This window comes from Haemorhous mexicanus, chromosome 3 (assembly GCF_027477595.1).
Source record: "Haemorhous mexicanus isolate bHaeMex1 chromosome 3, bHaeMex1.pri, whole genome shotgun sequence".
In the NCBI taxonomy this organism is placed as follows: domain Eukaryota; kingdom Metazoa; phylum Chordata; class Aves; order Passeriformes; family Fringillidae; genus Haemorhous; species Haemorhous mexicanus.
The window spans coordinates 91,460,571-91,477,917 of NC_082343.1; the positions used below are offsets into that span (position 1 = coordinate 91,460,571).

Below are 17,347 nucleotides of genomic sequence, written 5' to 3' on the forward strand. Positions count from 1 at the left end.
ATTTTTATTATCTTTGACAATTTTCAAAACTGCCTGCAGTCTGCAAAACATCTTCTTGACAGGCGTCAAGTCATCATTAAAACTTCCTTTCTATGAAAGTCGTTCATTCCTTTCCAAAGTCATCTTGGCATCTTTGCCCACCAAGTCAGCATGTCTACCAAAACAACCATGATCATTGAGATTGGAGAAAAAATTAGGAATGGAGACTGATGTACTCCTAAATGCTACCTTTTTTCAGACAGAACATAATGATTTTACCAAAGTTTGAAGCAGTGGAGAAAACACAAATGAGCAAGCAGTACATTAATTCCATGGAAAATATAATCAATAAGCTTCCAAAAAGTATTTTTACTTTCATTAATAATATGCATATTTCTCACTGATCATGGCAAGCTACCATGGTCACAATGACTTTAATAGGCCATCACTAAAAAGATCTATTAGAACTTTAACAGAGAAAAATAATTTGATTTTCATCACCTGTAGTCTGTTTCTTTAAAAATACACACTGCTCTTTGTTATCAGTACTGTATGAAAAAAATAGCAATTGCAGTAAAAAATTATTCAAAGAAAACTAAAATGTTTTAAAGCACCTAAAATTACAGTTTCTTTCTTAAATGGTTTTATAAATGGGTTCCTTACAAATATTTTTAAATGTATCTTTAGTTAAAAATAAATCCAAGGTTATCATCTATAACCTGATGCACTCTATGTTTTATGTTTTTATTTTAATCTTCAAATTCTTCTATTTTCTGAATATGGACTCGCGGTAGTTGATTTCATAGCTGAAATACATATTTCAGGCATGTATGTATTAATACAGGCATTCCAGTGGTGATAACTTCAGAAACTCATCAAAGGAGATGAAATTGCCCCAAATAATTCTCATAAGTACATCCTCTGTCATTAGTTAGCTTAAATTAGAAGCCAAAACAGATATTGGAAGGTAGCTGGAAATTAACCTTGGAAAAAATCATTTTGCTGTTTAAGCCTGTCTGACCAGCTTATAAAAAATAAATCTTGCCATGCACATTGCTAATTTTGTGGCTTACATGTTACCTGTGAGACATGGGTGTGATTAAACTTTAAATGCAAATAAGAGCTGTTATTTTATACATTATTAATGAATTAAGGGCAATTCTAAAGTTTTATGACTTAAGGATCAGTGGAAATTGGTTCCATGGTCAGTTTGAGAAATTATAGGAATATAGCTTGCACTGAGGGTACCGATAGCTTAGCATTAGTCATGGTCTTCCTGCAGCCATGGCCTGTGACAGCACTAATGACACTCATTTTGCAACATGACCATGAATTAGAATACATTTACAAGAGCATGAAAAGTCAGATATTGGAGAGGAGATTTTCTAGCAATTTCAACTACAAAAAAACCTTGTTGGACCTCTGAGTTTGCTAAAAGTCATTATGACACAAGAAACTGGGGTTGTTTATTCTGGAGAAGAGGAGGCTCAGGGGAACCTCACTGCTCCCTACAACTGCCTGACAGGAGCTCTGTCTCTCCTGCCATGTCTCTAGTGAAAGAATAAGAGGAAATGGCCCTAAATTGTGTCAGGGCAGGTTCAGATTAGATATTATTAGCTAAGAAAAAATCACTGAAAGAGTGGTTAGACTCTGGAATAAGTTGGCAGGGAGATGGTGAACTTGCCATCTCTGGAAGAGTGAGAGAGGAGTCTGGATGTGTCACTTGGGGAGATGGTTCAGCGGCGGTTGTGGTGATGCTGGGCTGTCAGTTGGACTGGATGGTCTGGAAAGCCTCTTGCAACCTTGATAATTCTTGGGTTCTGTAAAACAAATAAAGAAAAAAGTAGAAAAGCAACTATTTGAGAACAGATTTTAAGAGAGATTTTAAGAGCTGATTTTTATTTTGACAGCAGATATCCAAATCCTAGCTTCACTTCACCTGTAATGTTGTCAAAATGGCAGCAGATACATAATTCATAAGTTCTTAAGTCTTAATGAACATGCTGAACCCTAAATTTGTGCTTTCATTTATTGACTCCTTTCAAAGTATATTTGACAGGAAGAAAAATACATTTCTCTATTAGTGAGAGAAAAAACTTTAAGAATGAGAATCCATAAGGATTCAAGATCATTTTTTACAAGAGTAAATTGAAAACAAGGGACCTAAAGACATTGCTTTAGAAAAATAAGGCACGGATATAGCTGAATATTGAAAAGCTCTTTGGTTTTATTTCCAAGGATTTGAAGGCCTGAACTGTGAAATCAACTTTGATGAGTGCACTTATGGTTTCTGTAAAAGCAATTCGACTTGTTTAGACCTGGTTGCAGACTACAGCTGTGCTTGTCCTCCAGGATTCACTGGTAAGATTTCTTTTAAGTTGGAAAAGAAGTTAAGTAGTTAAACTATTAATTTTCTTTCCTGAAATTAATTGCACTTTGTTCAGTGTCTTGGCATTAATAAAAAAAAAAAAAAATCAACTCAGGGTTGTGTGGGATTGATAATCTGTTTTAATTTCCCTCCTAATACGATAAAAATGAAAGCAGTGTGTGTATGGAAAGCAAAACTGTATTTTGCATAGAAGAAAAAATTTATCCAGAACCACCTAGTCTATGAAACATAGGTGAACAGGTAGCTGGTGCTATTTTTCTCAGACTTTATCACAGCCATACTTGACTGATATGGTAACAAGAGCACAATTTTAGAAAGATTACACTTTGTTCTCTTTAACAAAGGTGCCATCAGATCCTTATGACAAATTCTTGTATGTTGCACAATTATTTGCATGTCTAACAGGTTTAAGAAAATAGCTCTTGCATCGTGGAGAGTCTTCAAGGCTCTATTTTTTGCCAGAAGCAGCAACAGCATCATGGGGAAGTCAATAAAACTGTCTCCAAAAATATGCCATCTAAAAACAGTGTCAGGCACTGAACACTGATTTTCAGCTGCTGATTTCAGAGATGCAAATGGAGCAGCATAAGTCATAAGTAGTAACAGGAAAACAAGCAGTGGCAGTCAAAGAAATCATACACAGTTAGTGGATCTTATAATAAAAAGCCAAACAAGTTTGTCCAAAGAGCTCAAAATGAGTGGGGACCAGTGGAGAGGAAAGGAAAAAAAAAATGGAAGAGATTTTTAAGGAGAAATGAAAAGTTAAAGAAGTAAGCAGAACAGTGAAGGATGAGGAGGCAAAATTAAGTTAGTTGTAAATAGAGCGTTTTAGGTCAGTAGTAACACCAGTGACTTTCAGTTTAGAAATTCTTCATTCATATTTCGTCAATGGTTAAAAGTAGGAAGATGAGACAAAAGGAATCTAAGACAATACACAGGCATTTAGAATCTGTGGAAGTAATAGTAGTTGCAATTGCCTGAGACCTCTATGAATTTTCATGCAAACTTATTCTTATATTATTCAGCATTACAAAATGGAGATGTGATATATTTTCTGTAATATCTAATTCTCCTTTTTATGTTGGTAATGGGCTTTGCTGCCATGAGTTTGCATAGTATGTCTATTTTGCATCAATTTTGAAAATAACAGAGGTGATTACAAAGTATTTGTTACTATAGATAGAAGAACTTTAATGGAAAAATTTTAAAATAAGAAGCTTTTAAAACTTTCTCCTGTTCTGCTAGAATCAAAATGGAAAATGTCTAACTTTTCTGTAGCAGGTTGATAACAGTTAGTTTAAACTGGGAAAAGCAGGGAAAGCTGTTCATTTGGAAAACACAGCAGCACTATTTTGGGATGTGACAGAGCTCACATTCTAGAGCCAAAACTACAAATTAGGGTGTGAGTGTCACTAAGGAAGCCTGGGAAAGAGTATGTGTTCCTTAGGAGGAACTCTTTATCCTATATTCTGGATATATATGCATCATACTGATGCAAACAGTTGCCAGCAACATCCTTGTTCATTCCAAGACAAGCAGGATTCAGGATCTGTCAACTAAAAAAGTTACAAGTGAGTTATAAGTAGATTTTATTGAATACCTTGAGGCCTATATTGAAGTCATAGAAGTTCACATGACTGCATAATAAGCTAATATGAAAAAAATTCCATTTTCTCCTGCATTTCCTCTGTGAGAGACTTTCCATCATGAATTTTCTATTGATCTTGCTTCATATTGGCTTTTTTTGTGAGACTGGACATCTCCCACAAGAAAAAAAATAAGCCAGCCTACTGACTGTAATTAGGAGTAGGAACCAGGGTCCCCCTGATTACACTGAATATTTTCATTTCTGCTCATGCTTTTTGTACAATTAACTCATAGTCAGTCATTGTGGATTTCACTAGGTCTGCTCTCTCCAAGCCTTCCAACAACTGCTTCAGCCTCTCTAGAATGAGTCTGGGATGCTAAATACTGAATATTTGGGTTTCTATCTTCTACAAAAGGCAAACAATGGCAAAAGAATGTTCCATGTTCTTCTGAGTTTTAAGATTTATATAAATGGTATGCAAAGATTTTGCTATAGTAACAGTGATACACTCAAAAGCTATTTAAGGGCTAAAGGAAACATGGTGTTCATATATATTTTTTTTTTTATGCACTTAATAGTTAAACAATGTAGAAATTGCATAATTAATTTAGAAAAACACCATAAACAGAGCATTAGCTGATAACAACTAGCTCTGATGAAGGCATATGGTAAAACGTTCATCAACATATCTGCTAACAACCTGCCAATCACATCCTGTATTCTTCTGATAAGACTTGATCAAGGAAGTAACATTTGAAAAAGTCCACTAAGTGTAAAAGACTGACTTTTACCTTTTACTTTCTTTTAAACACACTTTTGCTTTCCTATCATATTAAAAGCAACTTCAGAAAAGGTTTACCTTTAGCATATTAGCTGGTCAAGTACAAAATTGTCTTAGGTTGGTTTTTTGCTTATTTTCCTGTTTACTATCTGCGTGAGGTGGCATCAGTTCTGATTGGGATCACATGCCTTGTGCACTAAAGCTGTCATGGAAGGTCAGCACTGAACAGGAGGGCCTCCATGGATGGCCTTGGATGAATCCCCTTTGCACCAGGCTGTGGTGCTCCACAGAGGGTGGATCTTTGTCCTTCCCTGAGAGCAGAGCTGGGGAGAGGCAGTGCAACGTGCAACAGGGAGCAGGGCTAGATGGTGGAAGCAACTCTCTCCTGCCGAGGAAAGACAGCAGGAAAGGGACACCCAAATCATCTGAGACAGCCTTGAGAAGAGCAGGGAGCTCTCTTGCAGCTTCTGCCGCCAGCTGAATTGTTTGTTGCTAAAAGCGTGAGCACCAGAATTGTGGGAGGCTTCGGAGCTTGCTGCATAGAATTTCCTTTACTCTGTCCAAGATAGGCAGCTCCTGAGAAAGACCGGGAAAATACTTTATTTTCATCAAAAGCTTGCTGTCAAAATGCCCTTCCATGGTAATCTGCATGATTACAGTAATTATCCTGTAGTAAAGAGCTACTGGACAAATGGGCAGATAGCAAAACTGCTATCTCCTTGCCTCACAGTATTTTTATTTGATTTTGCCAATTAGAGGGGTTTTGAGATAGCTGAGATAGGTAAAGACAGTCCAAGTCTCTTAAACTGGCCAGTTTTGAAAATTAGAAAACATCTTGCCCAGCACATAAAAACCCGAAGACAGATGAAGTAGGAAATTTTAATATTGAAGAGTGGGACACCTTTGGCTCATTAGGAAGTAAGACACTTCAAATAAAAACATCAGTGCAAGGGTGTTAAATTGATCAGAGATAGAGAAGGAAGAGGCAGTTCTGTGAGGTGTGACTACTGACCATTGTCATTATTTGAGTGGATTTTCTATGGCAATTTAAGTAATTGGAACTAAAGAACTCTGAAATTCAGTGATTTTGGATGAGAAAACATGGGATTTTAATCTTTATTAAATGATGGGACTATATTGTTCCATTGTAAATGTTCTTCCTTTTATAATTGTTGGAAGAGATGAATTTAATTTTTTTTATTTATTTATAAATTTATTTGTTAATTAAAAGGATTTCAAAGCTGTTCATATATATGGATAAGCCCTGTGCTAGCAAGATGTTACCAGTGAACACTGGGTAAAAAAAAAAACTTGATTTCAAAGTGATTTTTACTTCATCACTTAGCACTAAATTTTGTAGTTCTAGTTTATATGCATAAGATTCTTAATCTGCGTTCTCTCACTTATATCAAGGTCCATATGAATCCTCTATGTTTAAAATGATCCTTCCTCTAAGTTTTGCCCACGTCTCATTGATGTTAACCATTATAACAAGACAGTATGAATCAACAGTCAGAATCTACCGCCAGTCACACATTGACTTATTTACACAAGAGACTAAATAGATATGCAAGCCTTTTAATATGTTTTCTGAAGATCAGGTCTATATAGTTTCCCCTATCATGTCTGATACTATTGGGCTTTCGTAATCCTGCAGTAGATATTGTGGCTAAGCAAGTGGGCACTGCAACACCGAACATTTGAAAACCAAAATTATACAAAGATGAGCAAGGCCTTGCAGGGTGGGGGTTGGCCTGTTCTCCCAGACAGCTGGTGACAGAGAAGAGGACATAGCTGCATCAGGGGATGTTCAGGTTGGACATTGGGAAGGATTTCTTAATGGAAAGGGCTGACAAGAATTGGAATGAGCGGACAGGGAAGTGGTGGAGTCAAGAACAATGAAGATGTTCAAGAAAAGACTGGACATGGTTAGTGCTATGGTTTAAGTTGACATGATGTTATTGTTTGGTCAAAGGCTGGACTCGATGTCTTGGAGGTCTATTCCAACCTAATTGACTCTGAGATCTATGGATGCTCACTCATCCTTAGAGTTAGCCACAGAAATTCAGTCTTGCTTGCATCTAATGCATCAGATAATTGTTCCACGTCAATCAGCCCTTATGGCCATCACAGAAGCAGCTCAAAAGCCAGGTCTTTTCTGTGATGTTCCCTGATGACAAAGTTCATTTAAACAACATGCCTTCATCTAAGCACTAGTCAAAGCACTGATGTTTTCAAACCAAAACAAAACCTGGAAGCTATTAGCTAAGGAGAGGGATGGCTCCCCAGGCTCCTGGCCAGCAGAGCTCTGACTCATAGCAGACCATGGAGGAGAGAAGGGCTGACTTCCTTTCCCCTGCTCAGCTGGAGCAGCACAGATGGGCTGCTGGTTGGCACAAACATTGTAAATGGCAGGCTGCTGAGGGCAGGCTTCCCACAGTGGGGTGTGCAAACTTAACATGCTGGAAAATAAACAACATTTATGCATTCATGGAAATGTATTCACTATGTACTTCTGAGTCATTAGAGAATATTTATTGTCTTGTCGTGTGTAAGTGTACCTGCTTTGCTTGGAAGGAATTCAGGTTAGGACATTTGGGAAAAAAAGCAGTAAAGTGCAAAAAAATCTTTGTAAGTTTCATCATGCTGCAATTTTTTTTACATAAAAATTTTGATAAAATAATATATAAAAGTTAATGAATTGCATGAAAGAAAAGCAAATCAATTTTTTTTACAGTCATTCTAAATATAAGCAAAGTTGCTTGTTTTTTTTGTGTGAGAAATCAAATGGCACATTTCTCCAATAGTATTCCATCTGCAAATGCTAAGCATGATTGGTTTAAATTAGAAGGTGAATAATAATAGTTGGAACCACCTGACAAAAGATAAGTTAATTCTTCAATCAAAACTTTAATTAGCTAGCATGGAATTTACTTTATCTTTGCTCTTCTGAAGGAGTTACGAGATTATTTTTGTATTCCAGTTTATCCCCATTATTTCAGGTATAATGGTAGGTTTCTTTAGTAGTGATTCCAACTGTCGTGCATTGCATAATGTATGTAGAACATCCATTAATATCTTTCTGGGCATGACTGTGTACTTAATTACTTTCAGATAAATTGGACAATAATAATTTTATATGAATAGGCTTGATCATCAATTTTAAAACTTTTGTCGATTGCTAGGAGGCTCTTATCAAAAAATAAAAAAAGGGAAAACAATCATGTCTAGAAAAGCTCATACAGAGAAGACACTGGAGCATGTGGCTGAAATTTTTAGTCTTCTTGAGTTACTGTGGAAGATCAACCTAATTTTTCCTTAATTCTATATTTTTCCTATGTTAATGTCATTGATGACATCATACGATGAACAATAATATGCCAGCAGAGTGAGGACCACTTTTACTTTTTACATCTGAGTGCACCTGAAAAATAACATATAGCTATCAAGACACAATTCCACTCAAAATTTTTGTTACAACAGCCTCAAGAATCCTGTAAGGAATTAATTTTCTGCAATGACCTGAGCAATCAGTGAATAAACCCTGACATAAAAAAATCAACCTCCAAGCAACTTCCCCAGTGCACATTTTCATCCCTTACAGACATTTTGTTAATGAATTTGAGAAACAGAAGTGGCATCTTAGATAAGAATGGTTATATTTAGGGTGTGCTTAGTTTTTTTCCTAGCATATAGTTCCTCTTCTGAAAAAAATCCCCAATCATTGATGTTGGAAAAGCTCTGTTGTTCAACACTGCCTCTGCAATACCAACTAGCATAATACTGGAGTTTTTGATAGTAAATTATATTTACCAGTGTATACACTGGGTTGTCATTTTAGACAGTGAAACAATTGTTTTTTGCCATCCTTTGTTTTGATAGAGCCATACTATAACAGTATGACACTGTCAGTTTTAGTATGACCACACTAAATAGGAGTCTTATTTGGTGCTATCTTGTTTTCTCTTTTTTTGTTTTTTACTCTTTGGCTTTCTTCTTTGTCATGATTTTTTTTTCTTTATTTTCTGTGGATACCCCATATTTAGCACTGTTCGGGACCAGTTTGGATAAGGCATTATGCAACTTGGTCTCATGGAAAGTGTCCCTGCTCATAACAGGGGGCTGGCACTAGGTGATCTGTAAGATCATTTTGAAAATAAACCATGCCAAGATTCTATGGATCTAACACCAACCTGGCCACTAGACAAGTCCTGAGGCCCTTGATCCTAGCTTGATACCTGACCAGTGGCTAGCAATGCCAGTGCCATGTGTACTGGGCCTCAGGGCTGCAGTGGTGATAGCTGCAACATTACACCACAGCTTGACTCTCTTCATTTAAGTGGTGAGTCGACCAGAGACTACTGAGGAGCCTTGAGGCAGGAGGAGAAATGTGTTAAATGCAGAATGATGATTTTTAGAGCTGTTTAAACAAATATAATAAAAAAAAAAATTCCCCTTAGCACATTGGTAGCTAGGCAAGAAATGGAATATTATTAGTTATTTGCTCTGGTAACAATAGAGTAACACCTTGCATGTAGTTTTCCTAGTAACTTCCAAAACCTCCAATTACAGGACATACACTTTTCACATGATGACAGTGATGATACGGAGCCCTGGTGCCTCAGGGTGGGCTATTACTAACACAGAAATATACCTGTCTCTCCAAATCGTTGTGATGTTTTCCCAGGGAAGACACAGAGAGGGCTACAGGATGAGTCTATATATTCTGCAAGTCTTCTAACAATCCATAGATTGCTGGTTGTGTGCTCTGTATTAAGTCTGTGTACCAGAAGGAAGTTAATGTTGGCCATTAACCACCTTGTACTGAACCTAATTACTCTAGTTTTGATTAAAGCACACAATGAATCCTAAAGCATTCAATCCTGATTTGAATGCATGAAAAGAAGCCAGAATTTCACTGGCATTTTTTCTAGTAGTAATCACCATCAGATTTAGAAGTTTATATTAAATATTTTATTTCAATTTTTGTCTTCAACTTTGATCTACTGCATCTCATTACCTTTTCTATACAAAATTAAAAAGCTCTTGCTACTCAAGTATTTTCTCTTTGTAAAGATACTTGCACACTGTAATCAAGTCACTTTTTGGTTTTGTTTCTTCTAAATGAAACAGATGGAGCTCTTTAAGCCTTTGCCAACAGCATGCTTTCTTCAGTCGTTGAATAAATTGTGTAGTTTTCTTGCATCCTTCCCACTTATTTTTAAATATGGAACATTCTAATCAATGTTTTATACAGAGGTACTTTACACATCAATGTTCGCTTTTTGTTTTATTTAAATATGTCTGAGATTTTTTTTCTCATAGCACTGCAATAGTGCTCATATGCTGAGGTCTTCAGCAGTCCTTTTCAAATTGCTTTAGTTTTTTCCCCACATACAGCTCAGCAACAGCTCAGTAGCTATAATCTGCATGGTTTTTTTCTCTGCTTGTATCTGAAAACTACAAGTGACCAGAAGTGACCTGCAGTACATTGAAAAATGTACTGTTTAGCTAAATAAAATTATCCCAAGATTTCATTTGGTGCATGTGGCGATGTTCACAGGGGTCTTAGGATGAGGGAAGAGATGAGAAAGTTGACTCCATGTTTCAGAAGGCTTGGTTCATTATTTTATGATATACAATATATTAAAACTATACTAAAAGAATAGAAGAAAGGATTTCATCAGAAGGCTTAGCTAAGAATAGAAAAGGAATGAATAACAAAGGTTTATCTCTGACCTAGACAGCCTGGACAGCTGGGCTGTGATTGACCATTAATTAGAAACAACAACATGAGGCCAATCACAGATCCACCTGCTGCATTCCACAGCAGCAGATAATCATTGTTTGCCTTTTGTTCTTGAGGCCTCTCAGCTTCTCAGAAGGGAAAAAATCCTAAGGAAAGGATTTTTCATAAAAACATGTCGGTGACAAGTGCATAGACTTGGTCCCCTGTGGAGAGGAGATGTAGGAAAGGAAGTGAGAGTGGAAATGAGGTATCTGTTTAAAAGTCAGTCTTGAAATAATTGAGTAAGAAATTTTCACATTTGGCTACAGAAAAGGAGACTCACAGAAGTAAAAAATGCCTCATTTGCCTTATTTGCCTCATTATGGTTTTTTCATGAGAAAGATTTGAGGGGCAAACTCAGATTGAATGTTCCAAAGGTTGTGCTGCTTTCTTTGGAAGGGTAGGCCTTAGTATCTTTCACTCTGTAATTTCAACCATGGGCATTTATGTTGTGCAGGAAGAATGTGTTTTTCTCTTCCTACTAGTGTAAACACTTTTATCCTACTTCTCTTGTCTGCTGCAAGTCTGGGCTCACCTTTCTTTAATACCACTAATGTAGAAACGTGTTTTGATGGAGAAATAGAGTAGAGACAGAGATTTGGACAGAAGCCCTAGGTTCCAAAATCAGAGCACAGTTATCACACACCAAGTAGCTAAAGACCTTTACCATAAGGCAAAGCAAGTTTCCAGATAATCCAACTCATTACACAAACATAAGTCTTTGGACATCCTTCAGTGTAATAAACAGAATTTATACCCTGTAAATTATATAATCACAACACTAGAACAAAATACTAACTATAATCTGTTTCATTCTTATGCCAGCAAAAAACCTATACTATACTATGTTGCTTTCTCACCTATATATGCTGTTAAAAAAATTCAATAATTCCTTATTTTCTTGGTGGAATCTTCCCAGTGTGATGTTTTCCTAACCACTACAAGGATTTTCTTATTGTCTAATATTTCACTGCAATTTAAATGCATTACTTCTCACCCTGTCTACAATGAACACAGCAAACTGATGAATTTTGTGAGAGTACTTTCCTATTTTATGATTGCCATCACATTTCTATTCAAATTTTCCTTATTTAGGCTTTATAGGCCCATTTATTTTGTTCATCTTACAAGGTCATGCTTTTAAGCTGTTTTTCATTCCTAACATGCTCATATGGACTGTCATTTGGCTCAAAATTTTCTTAAATGCACCTCACTGCACCATGCAAAGCACTCCAAAAGCAGCTTTACTCCAGTAAAGCTTCTAACTGGATATGTTCTTTTTTATGTATGCCAGCAAACTATTTATTTTAAAACAAAATTATGGTGTTTTTTCCTACTTTTGATTTTCTTTATTGTAGCCTCTGATTGGATTATGTTTGTCATATCAGACTCTGTCTTCAGTTGAAATTGGTTGAAATTCATGAAGACTTCTAATCCTGTTCTTCAGTATACCTTTTTGTGTTGCCATCAGTGAGCTTTCTTTGCTAACCACCATCTAGGTTGTTGAAAAAAAATTAGTGGAATTGAATGGGGAGTAGATTTCTTTCAAAGCCTCTGCAATTCATTCATCCAGTCTGGTAGCAAAACAACTGATAACTAATGCATGAATATGGCTTTCCATAAAATTTTACTCATCAGATAATATGCTCTTATAGTTTCTATGCAGACCAGTTACTGGGATTTCACAAAAAAATAGCATTAGTGAACAAAAGGAGCCTGGCATTTGCTATTAGGTTTTGTTATCTACAAAATGTGTAAATTTAATGTAGAAGGGAATAAATTTGCTTCTATAAGGCCCATTTTTTAATGAATTGGTTCTTGCAAGTAAATACTTTAAAACTTTTCTCTATATTTCTTCCAGGAACAGGAATTTCAAAAATAGATTTATAACGTCTTTGCCTTTTATTCTTTTCCTGAAGGCTGACTTTAGTGGGTCTTCAGGTACTTTACCTATTTTTCACATGTTCCCAAAGAAAACTATTGAGTTTTTGTCACTTATAACCAAGGGTATAGTTCATCAGACCAGCCTATCTGACTATTTAACTCATCTGACAATTCTATAGCTTTTCTTCGGTATTCAACGCTGAAGTTTTGCCCTTTAAACATAAGTATTAAATATGATAATGATCTGCTTTACAGCTGGTCTTTTTACTGATGATTGAGGCAGAAGAAGCATTGAACAATTTGGTGTGATTACCATTATCGGTAGCCATCCTTCTTGCCTGGATGGGAAACTGCAACTCTCCTTCATCTTCAACATGAAGTACATGCAGCACAATTTCTTGTTACCCTGACCATCCTATAATAGCTACATGCTTTTGCAGGTCCAATTTCATGCCTGCATATTGATGTTGTACTTTTTAGTTTATCCTTAGCAAATTGACCTGCTTTTTAATAGATTGGGATTTTTTTCCCAACCAACTTTTTGAAAACCAGGAAGTGCTGTGTTGGTCTCCTAATATTCAGTGTCTTTCTCCCGCAAAAATAAAGTTTGTCCTTGTGTACCTATAGCAAGCAACAGCTCTCTTAATTACCTTTTTAAGGTAAAATGTTTTCTCTTTATCAGGTTTCAAATCAGAACTTCTCTACATTCTTTGAAGTTCTTCTGAATTCCTTTTCATTATGTTGCTCACCCTCCTCTCCTTTTCCATAGATTTTGACAGCTCTCAGCCAAGTTTTTCACATATCTTTCCTTATAGTCAGAGAGTACTTTCCCCTTGAACTTTGAATCAAGTAACTTGCAGTTACCTATTTCACTATGGCATGAAAAATTACTAATAGTACATTCAAATAACTTTGAATTTTATAATGATGATTCCTTTCAAAAATTATGGGTTTGTAATTAAATACTCTATGGGTTCAAGCCCTGTGTTGTTAAGGATTCTGCTAGTTCTTTTAGCTATTTAAAAACATCAACAAAACAAAACAGCAACAGAAAAAACCCATTGTAAAAAAAGCTGTAAAAAATTTAAGGTTCCTTTAAACTGATTCTACTGGATTTTTGATCTGTATTTAATCATTAAATACAGCATATTATATGTGACTGCGCAGTATTTTCCTATAAATGTCAAAGTTTTACCTAGTTTCTATAATTATCCTAGTCTATGAGCTTCTCTTACCATCTCCTTAAACCTTTTTCCTAATGTTTTTTTTTTCCTTCCTCTGTCTACTCCTCACTTTCTCTCCTTCCCATTTAATTTGATTTTTGCATACATTCTATTTTTACATGTTAGCTGAAAGTACATCATAAGGTTAAGGAAGACAAAAAGACAAAACTTCCTCTGCCATCCATGCATTTGTTGTTGTAATGAATCTATAATTGTCCAAGCTTTGTTTGTCCAAATCCCAGTTCCTGGGATTCATTACCTATGTGGTATATCTGATTTGAGTGAAGCAAGGAATCTTCTGTAATTTCTACACAGAACACCCACAAAAGTTCTGCTTGTTCACATCAGTGATAGTTACAGCTTTCCTTCTCTATCATTGGCTTAAATCCTGGTTTTCATGTGAGCTCCTAGCCCAAATATTTTTCCCATCTATTTTTGATCAATTTTTGTTCAGAAAGATCCCAGGATTATTTATAATAGCCTAGATAGGGATTGCCCTAAATTAATGCAGTGCACAACAGAAAAACATGAGACTGGACTTTATTTGGTATGTCCAATGAGTTAACTGTTTTCATAAGCCACCATTCCATTGTCTTCTAAATTTTCCCCTCTATGTATCTTCTGTATATTCACCTATATTTTATTGTTTCAGATTTGAATTATTCTGAATTTCAGCTCAATTAAATCTTCTTAAAAGCAGAAAAATGAAGAAACACCTGAGTGAACTTGTGGGTTTCTGTTTGGATCTGAGAAATGGCTTTATCCATCTGGAAATATGAATGCAACCTTGAGAAATATTTTTTCTTGCTATTGTTACTAAGGTTATTAAATCTCTAAAACAATTTTTTTCAAAGTAGCATATAACTCTAGTAATTATGGTATTGAGTTGTGATGCTGGAATATGCAAAGGAAATTTTTGCAAAAGCTGTTCATATTTATTCCTTTAAAATTTTTAATTTCTTGGCTACCAATTATATCTATGAATATCTCTAGTTTTAAAACTGTCAAGCAGAAATAAAATAGTGTTTCCAACCTGGAAAAGTTAAACTATGCAGTTGTCACTTGCACTGTGAAGCAGCTTTTCTACTTTCCTAGCATGATTTATAGTTTTAATGTTTAATTTTCTTTTCTGTCAGACAAAAACTGTTCCACGGATATTGATGAATGTTCCTCCAAGCCCTGTAAAAATGGAGGCCATTGCCATGATTTGATTGGTGAATTTCACTGTAGCTGTTTGCCAGGTAAGAAGTCACATTTAGTTGAGAAATGTTCTGTGGCATTCAAAAAAGAAACAGAGTTTTTTCATAAGCACACAACTAAGCAGTAATTTATTATGCTTGAAAAGAGAGAAGGATGAACTGGTATTCTTTAAGCATATGCTACAATTGTTATGCAGGTGGTGTCAGCAGAATTTGTTTACAGAATATAACTTGTATTCTGGAAATCCTGCCTTCCAAACTTATGAATAGTGAGCCTTAAAAATCAACCAACTCTGCCACTAGCACGATTTGGTTTCTATTTTTCTACTAGCAAAAGGTATTTTTAAAATTTCTGAAACAAAATGTGGACAAGCTACACAGTAGTTGTCATAAGGGTTGCTGAGGCAGGTTGGCCCTGGCTGGGAGCTGGGTGCAGTCAGTTAATCACACATCATTTCTGTTGCTCCTTCTTCCTCAGGGGGAGGACTCCTCATGCTCTTCCCTTGCTCCAGTGTGGGCTGCCTCCCAAGGGAGAGAGTCCTCCAAGAACTTCTCTCATATGAGTTCCTTTCCATGGCCTGCAGTTCTTTACAAACTGCTCCAGCATCGTTCCCTTCCCCTGAGTGCAGTCCTTCAGGAACTGCCTGCTCCAGTGTGGGTCCCCCACAGGGTCACAGCTCCTGCCAGGAAACCTGCTCCAGTATGGGCTTCTCTCTCCACGGGGCCACAGGTGCTGCCAGAAGCTTGTTCTAGCTCAGGCTTACCACAGGAAGGGTCACAGCTTGCTTTGGACATCCAGATGTTTTGTCATAAGGTCATCTGTGAGCTGTAGGTCGATCTCTGATCCACCATGGACCTCCATGGGCTGCAGGGGACAGCTGCCAAACCACAGGCTGCAGGGGAATCTTGCTCTGGTGCCCGCAGCACCTCCACCCTCTCTTGTACTGATTTTGGTGTCTACAGAGCTGTTTCTCTTGCTATCCTCACACTTTTTTTCTGTCTGGAGTTGCCCAGTTCATTTTTTCTCTCCCTCATCTTTACTGTTATCCCAGATGTGTTACCACTGTCACTGATGGGCTCAGCCTTGGCCAGCAGCAGATCATCCAGGAGCTGGCTGGCACTGATTCCATCAGACCAGGGGGAAGTTTCTGGCAGGTCCTCAGAGAAGCCACCCCTGTACCTGCCCTCACTGAAATATTGCTGTGCAAACCCAGTTCAGTTGCTTGCAGTGATGAGAGATGCCAGCAATATCTGAATTTGTCAAAAGGAGTAAATCAACTTTTCTATCTTTATGTGACATACATAATTTTAGTCACAGAATCAGTTAGGTTGGAAAACCCCTCTGAGATCATAGAGTCCAACAAATAAACATATCTGAGATATGAACCTATATGTTTCAGTGTAGATTGGTGCTATGGGCAAGACTTTACACATTGAAATATAGTCTCTTTTAATATAACCAGCTAATTTAATATGCGACACTTGCATAACATGACTAATATTTTTTTATCCCCTGCTCTCTTTCTTGTGGGCTGACTGGTTTTCAGCCAATTGGAAAGTAGTGAGCAAAACATGAAGCAAAAGCACTCTTTCACTTGCAGTTTTTAAATACTCTTAAGTCAGTTACATTGCATTAAACCTTATTCTACAATGTCAAGTTAACAATGTAAGGATAAAATGATCAAACTTGTATTTAGACTGAAATATTTACTTCAAGTGGATAGGCAAACTAAGTGGTTTAAAATTGTTATGTCCCTATAAGGGCTATATAGGTTTTTAAAATGTATACAGGCTACTTCAAGCCTCATGTACAAATACATTGAAAGTTATTGATGTGTAGAATACAGGAACTCACAGCCAGCACTGCCACTCAGTAATAGTGTAAGGGCATGAATATAATTTGAATTTTGGCATAAATATTTGTGGATATTATTATATACAGAAGTATGTATATCTGTATATTATAAATGTGCATACATATACATACTCATACTATCTTTTAAGACATGAGTCTTACAATAGACTTTCAAGATGCAGAAAAATAAAGGTTTATTATTACAGCTATTATTATTATTATTATTATTATTTATTTTGGCTAATATTTTAAGGCTGAATTCTTATATGGTACTGTAATAAGTTAGCTTTACTTTTTCAGTTGCAAACACTGTGACTATATTTCATCATTCCTTCTACTGTGGATAAACCAAATGTCACATCTCATTTTGTCAGCGTAGCTTGTTCTGTGAAATCACAAGCACAACAATAAGTATGAAAACATCTTCCCATTATACTTTAAAAGTGAGATCATATGCATGAAATGAATAATGAAATGCCGTAAGAAGTACACATATGAAATCTCAGACTCTAAACATTTTCTATTACTATTCTTAACACTTGTTAGATACAGTCTTTGTGAAGAATTTACCCATCTGCAAAATGCAGGATGAAAAGCAATGGTTTAGACAGTATTTAGGACTGCAGAAAGGCAATATAGCACCTGAAGGACAGCACAAAGA

At 36.3% G+C, this 17,347-nt stretch overlaps 1 protein-coding gene across 1 annotated transcript in view; it reads left to right on the plus strand.

Moving 5' to 3' along the window:
- The window catches only part of EYS (eyes shut homolog), a 702,981-nt gene that overhangs the window by 175,787 nt on the left and 509,847 nt on the right, over nt 1-17,347 (plus strand). The window contains exons 13-14 of the mRNA XM_059842660.1: nt 2,218-2,340; nt 14,769-14,873. Coding sequence (XP_059698643.1) covers nt 2,218-2,340; nt 14,769-14,873 — 228 coding nt within the window. The remainder of the gene's footprint in view (nt 1-2,217; nt 2,341-14,768; nt 14,874-17,347) is intronic.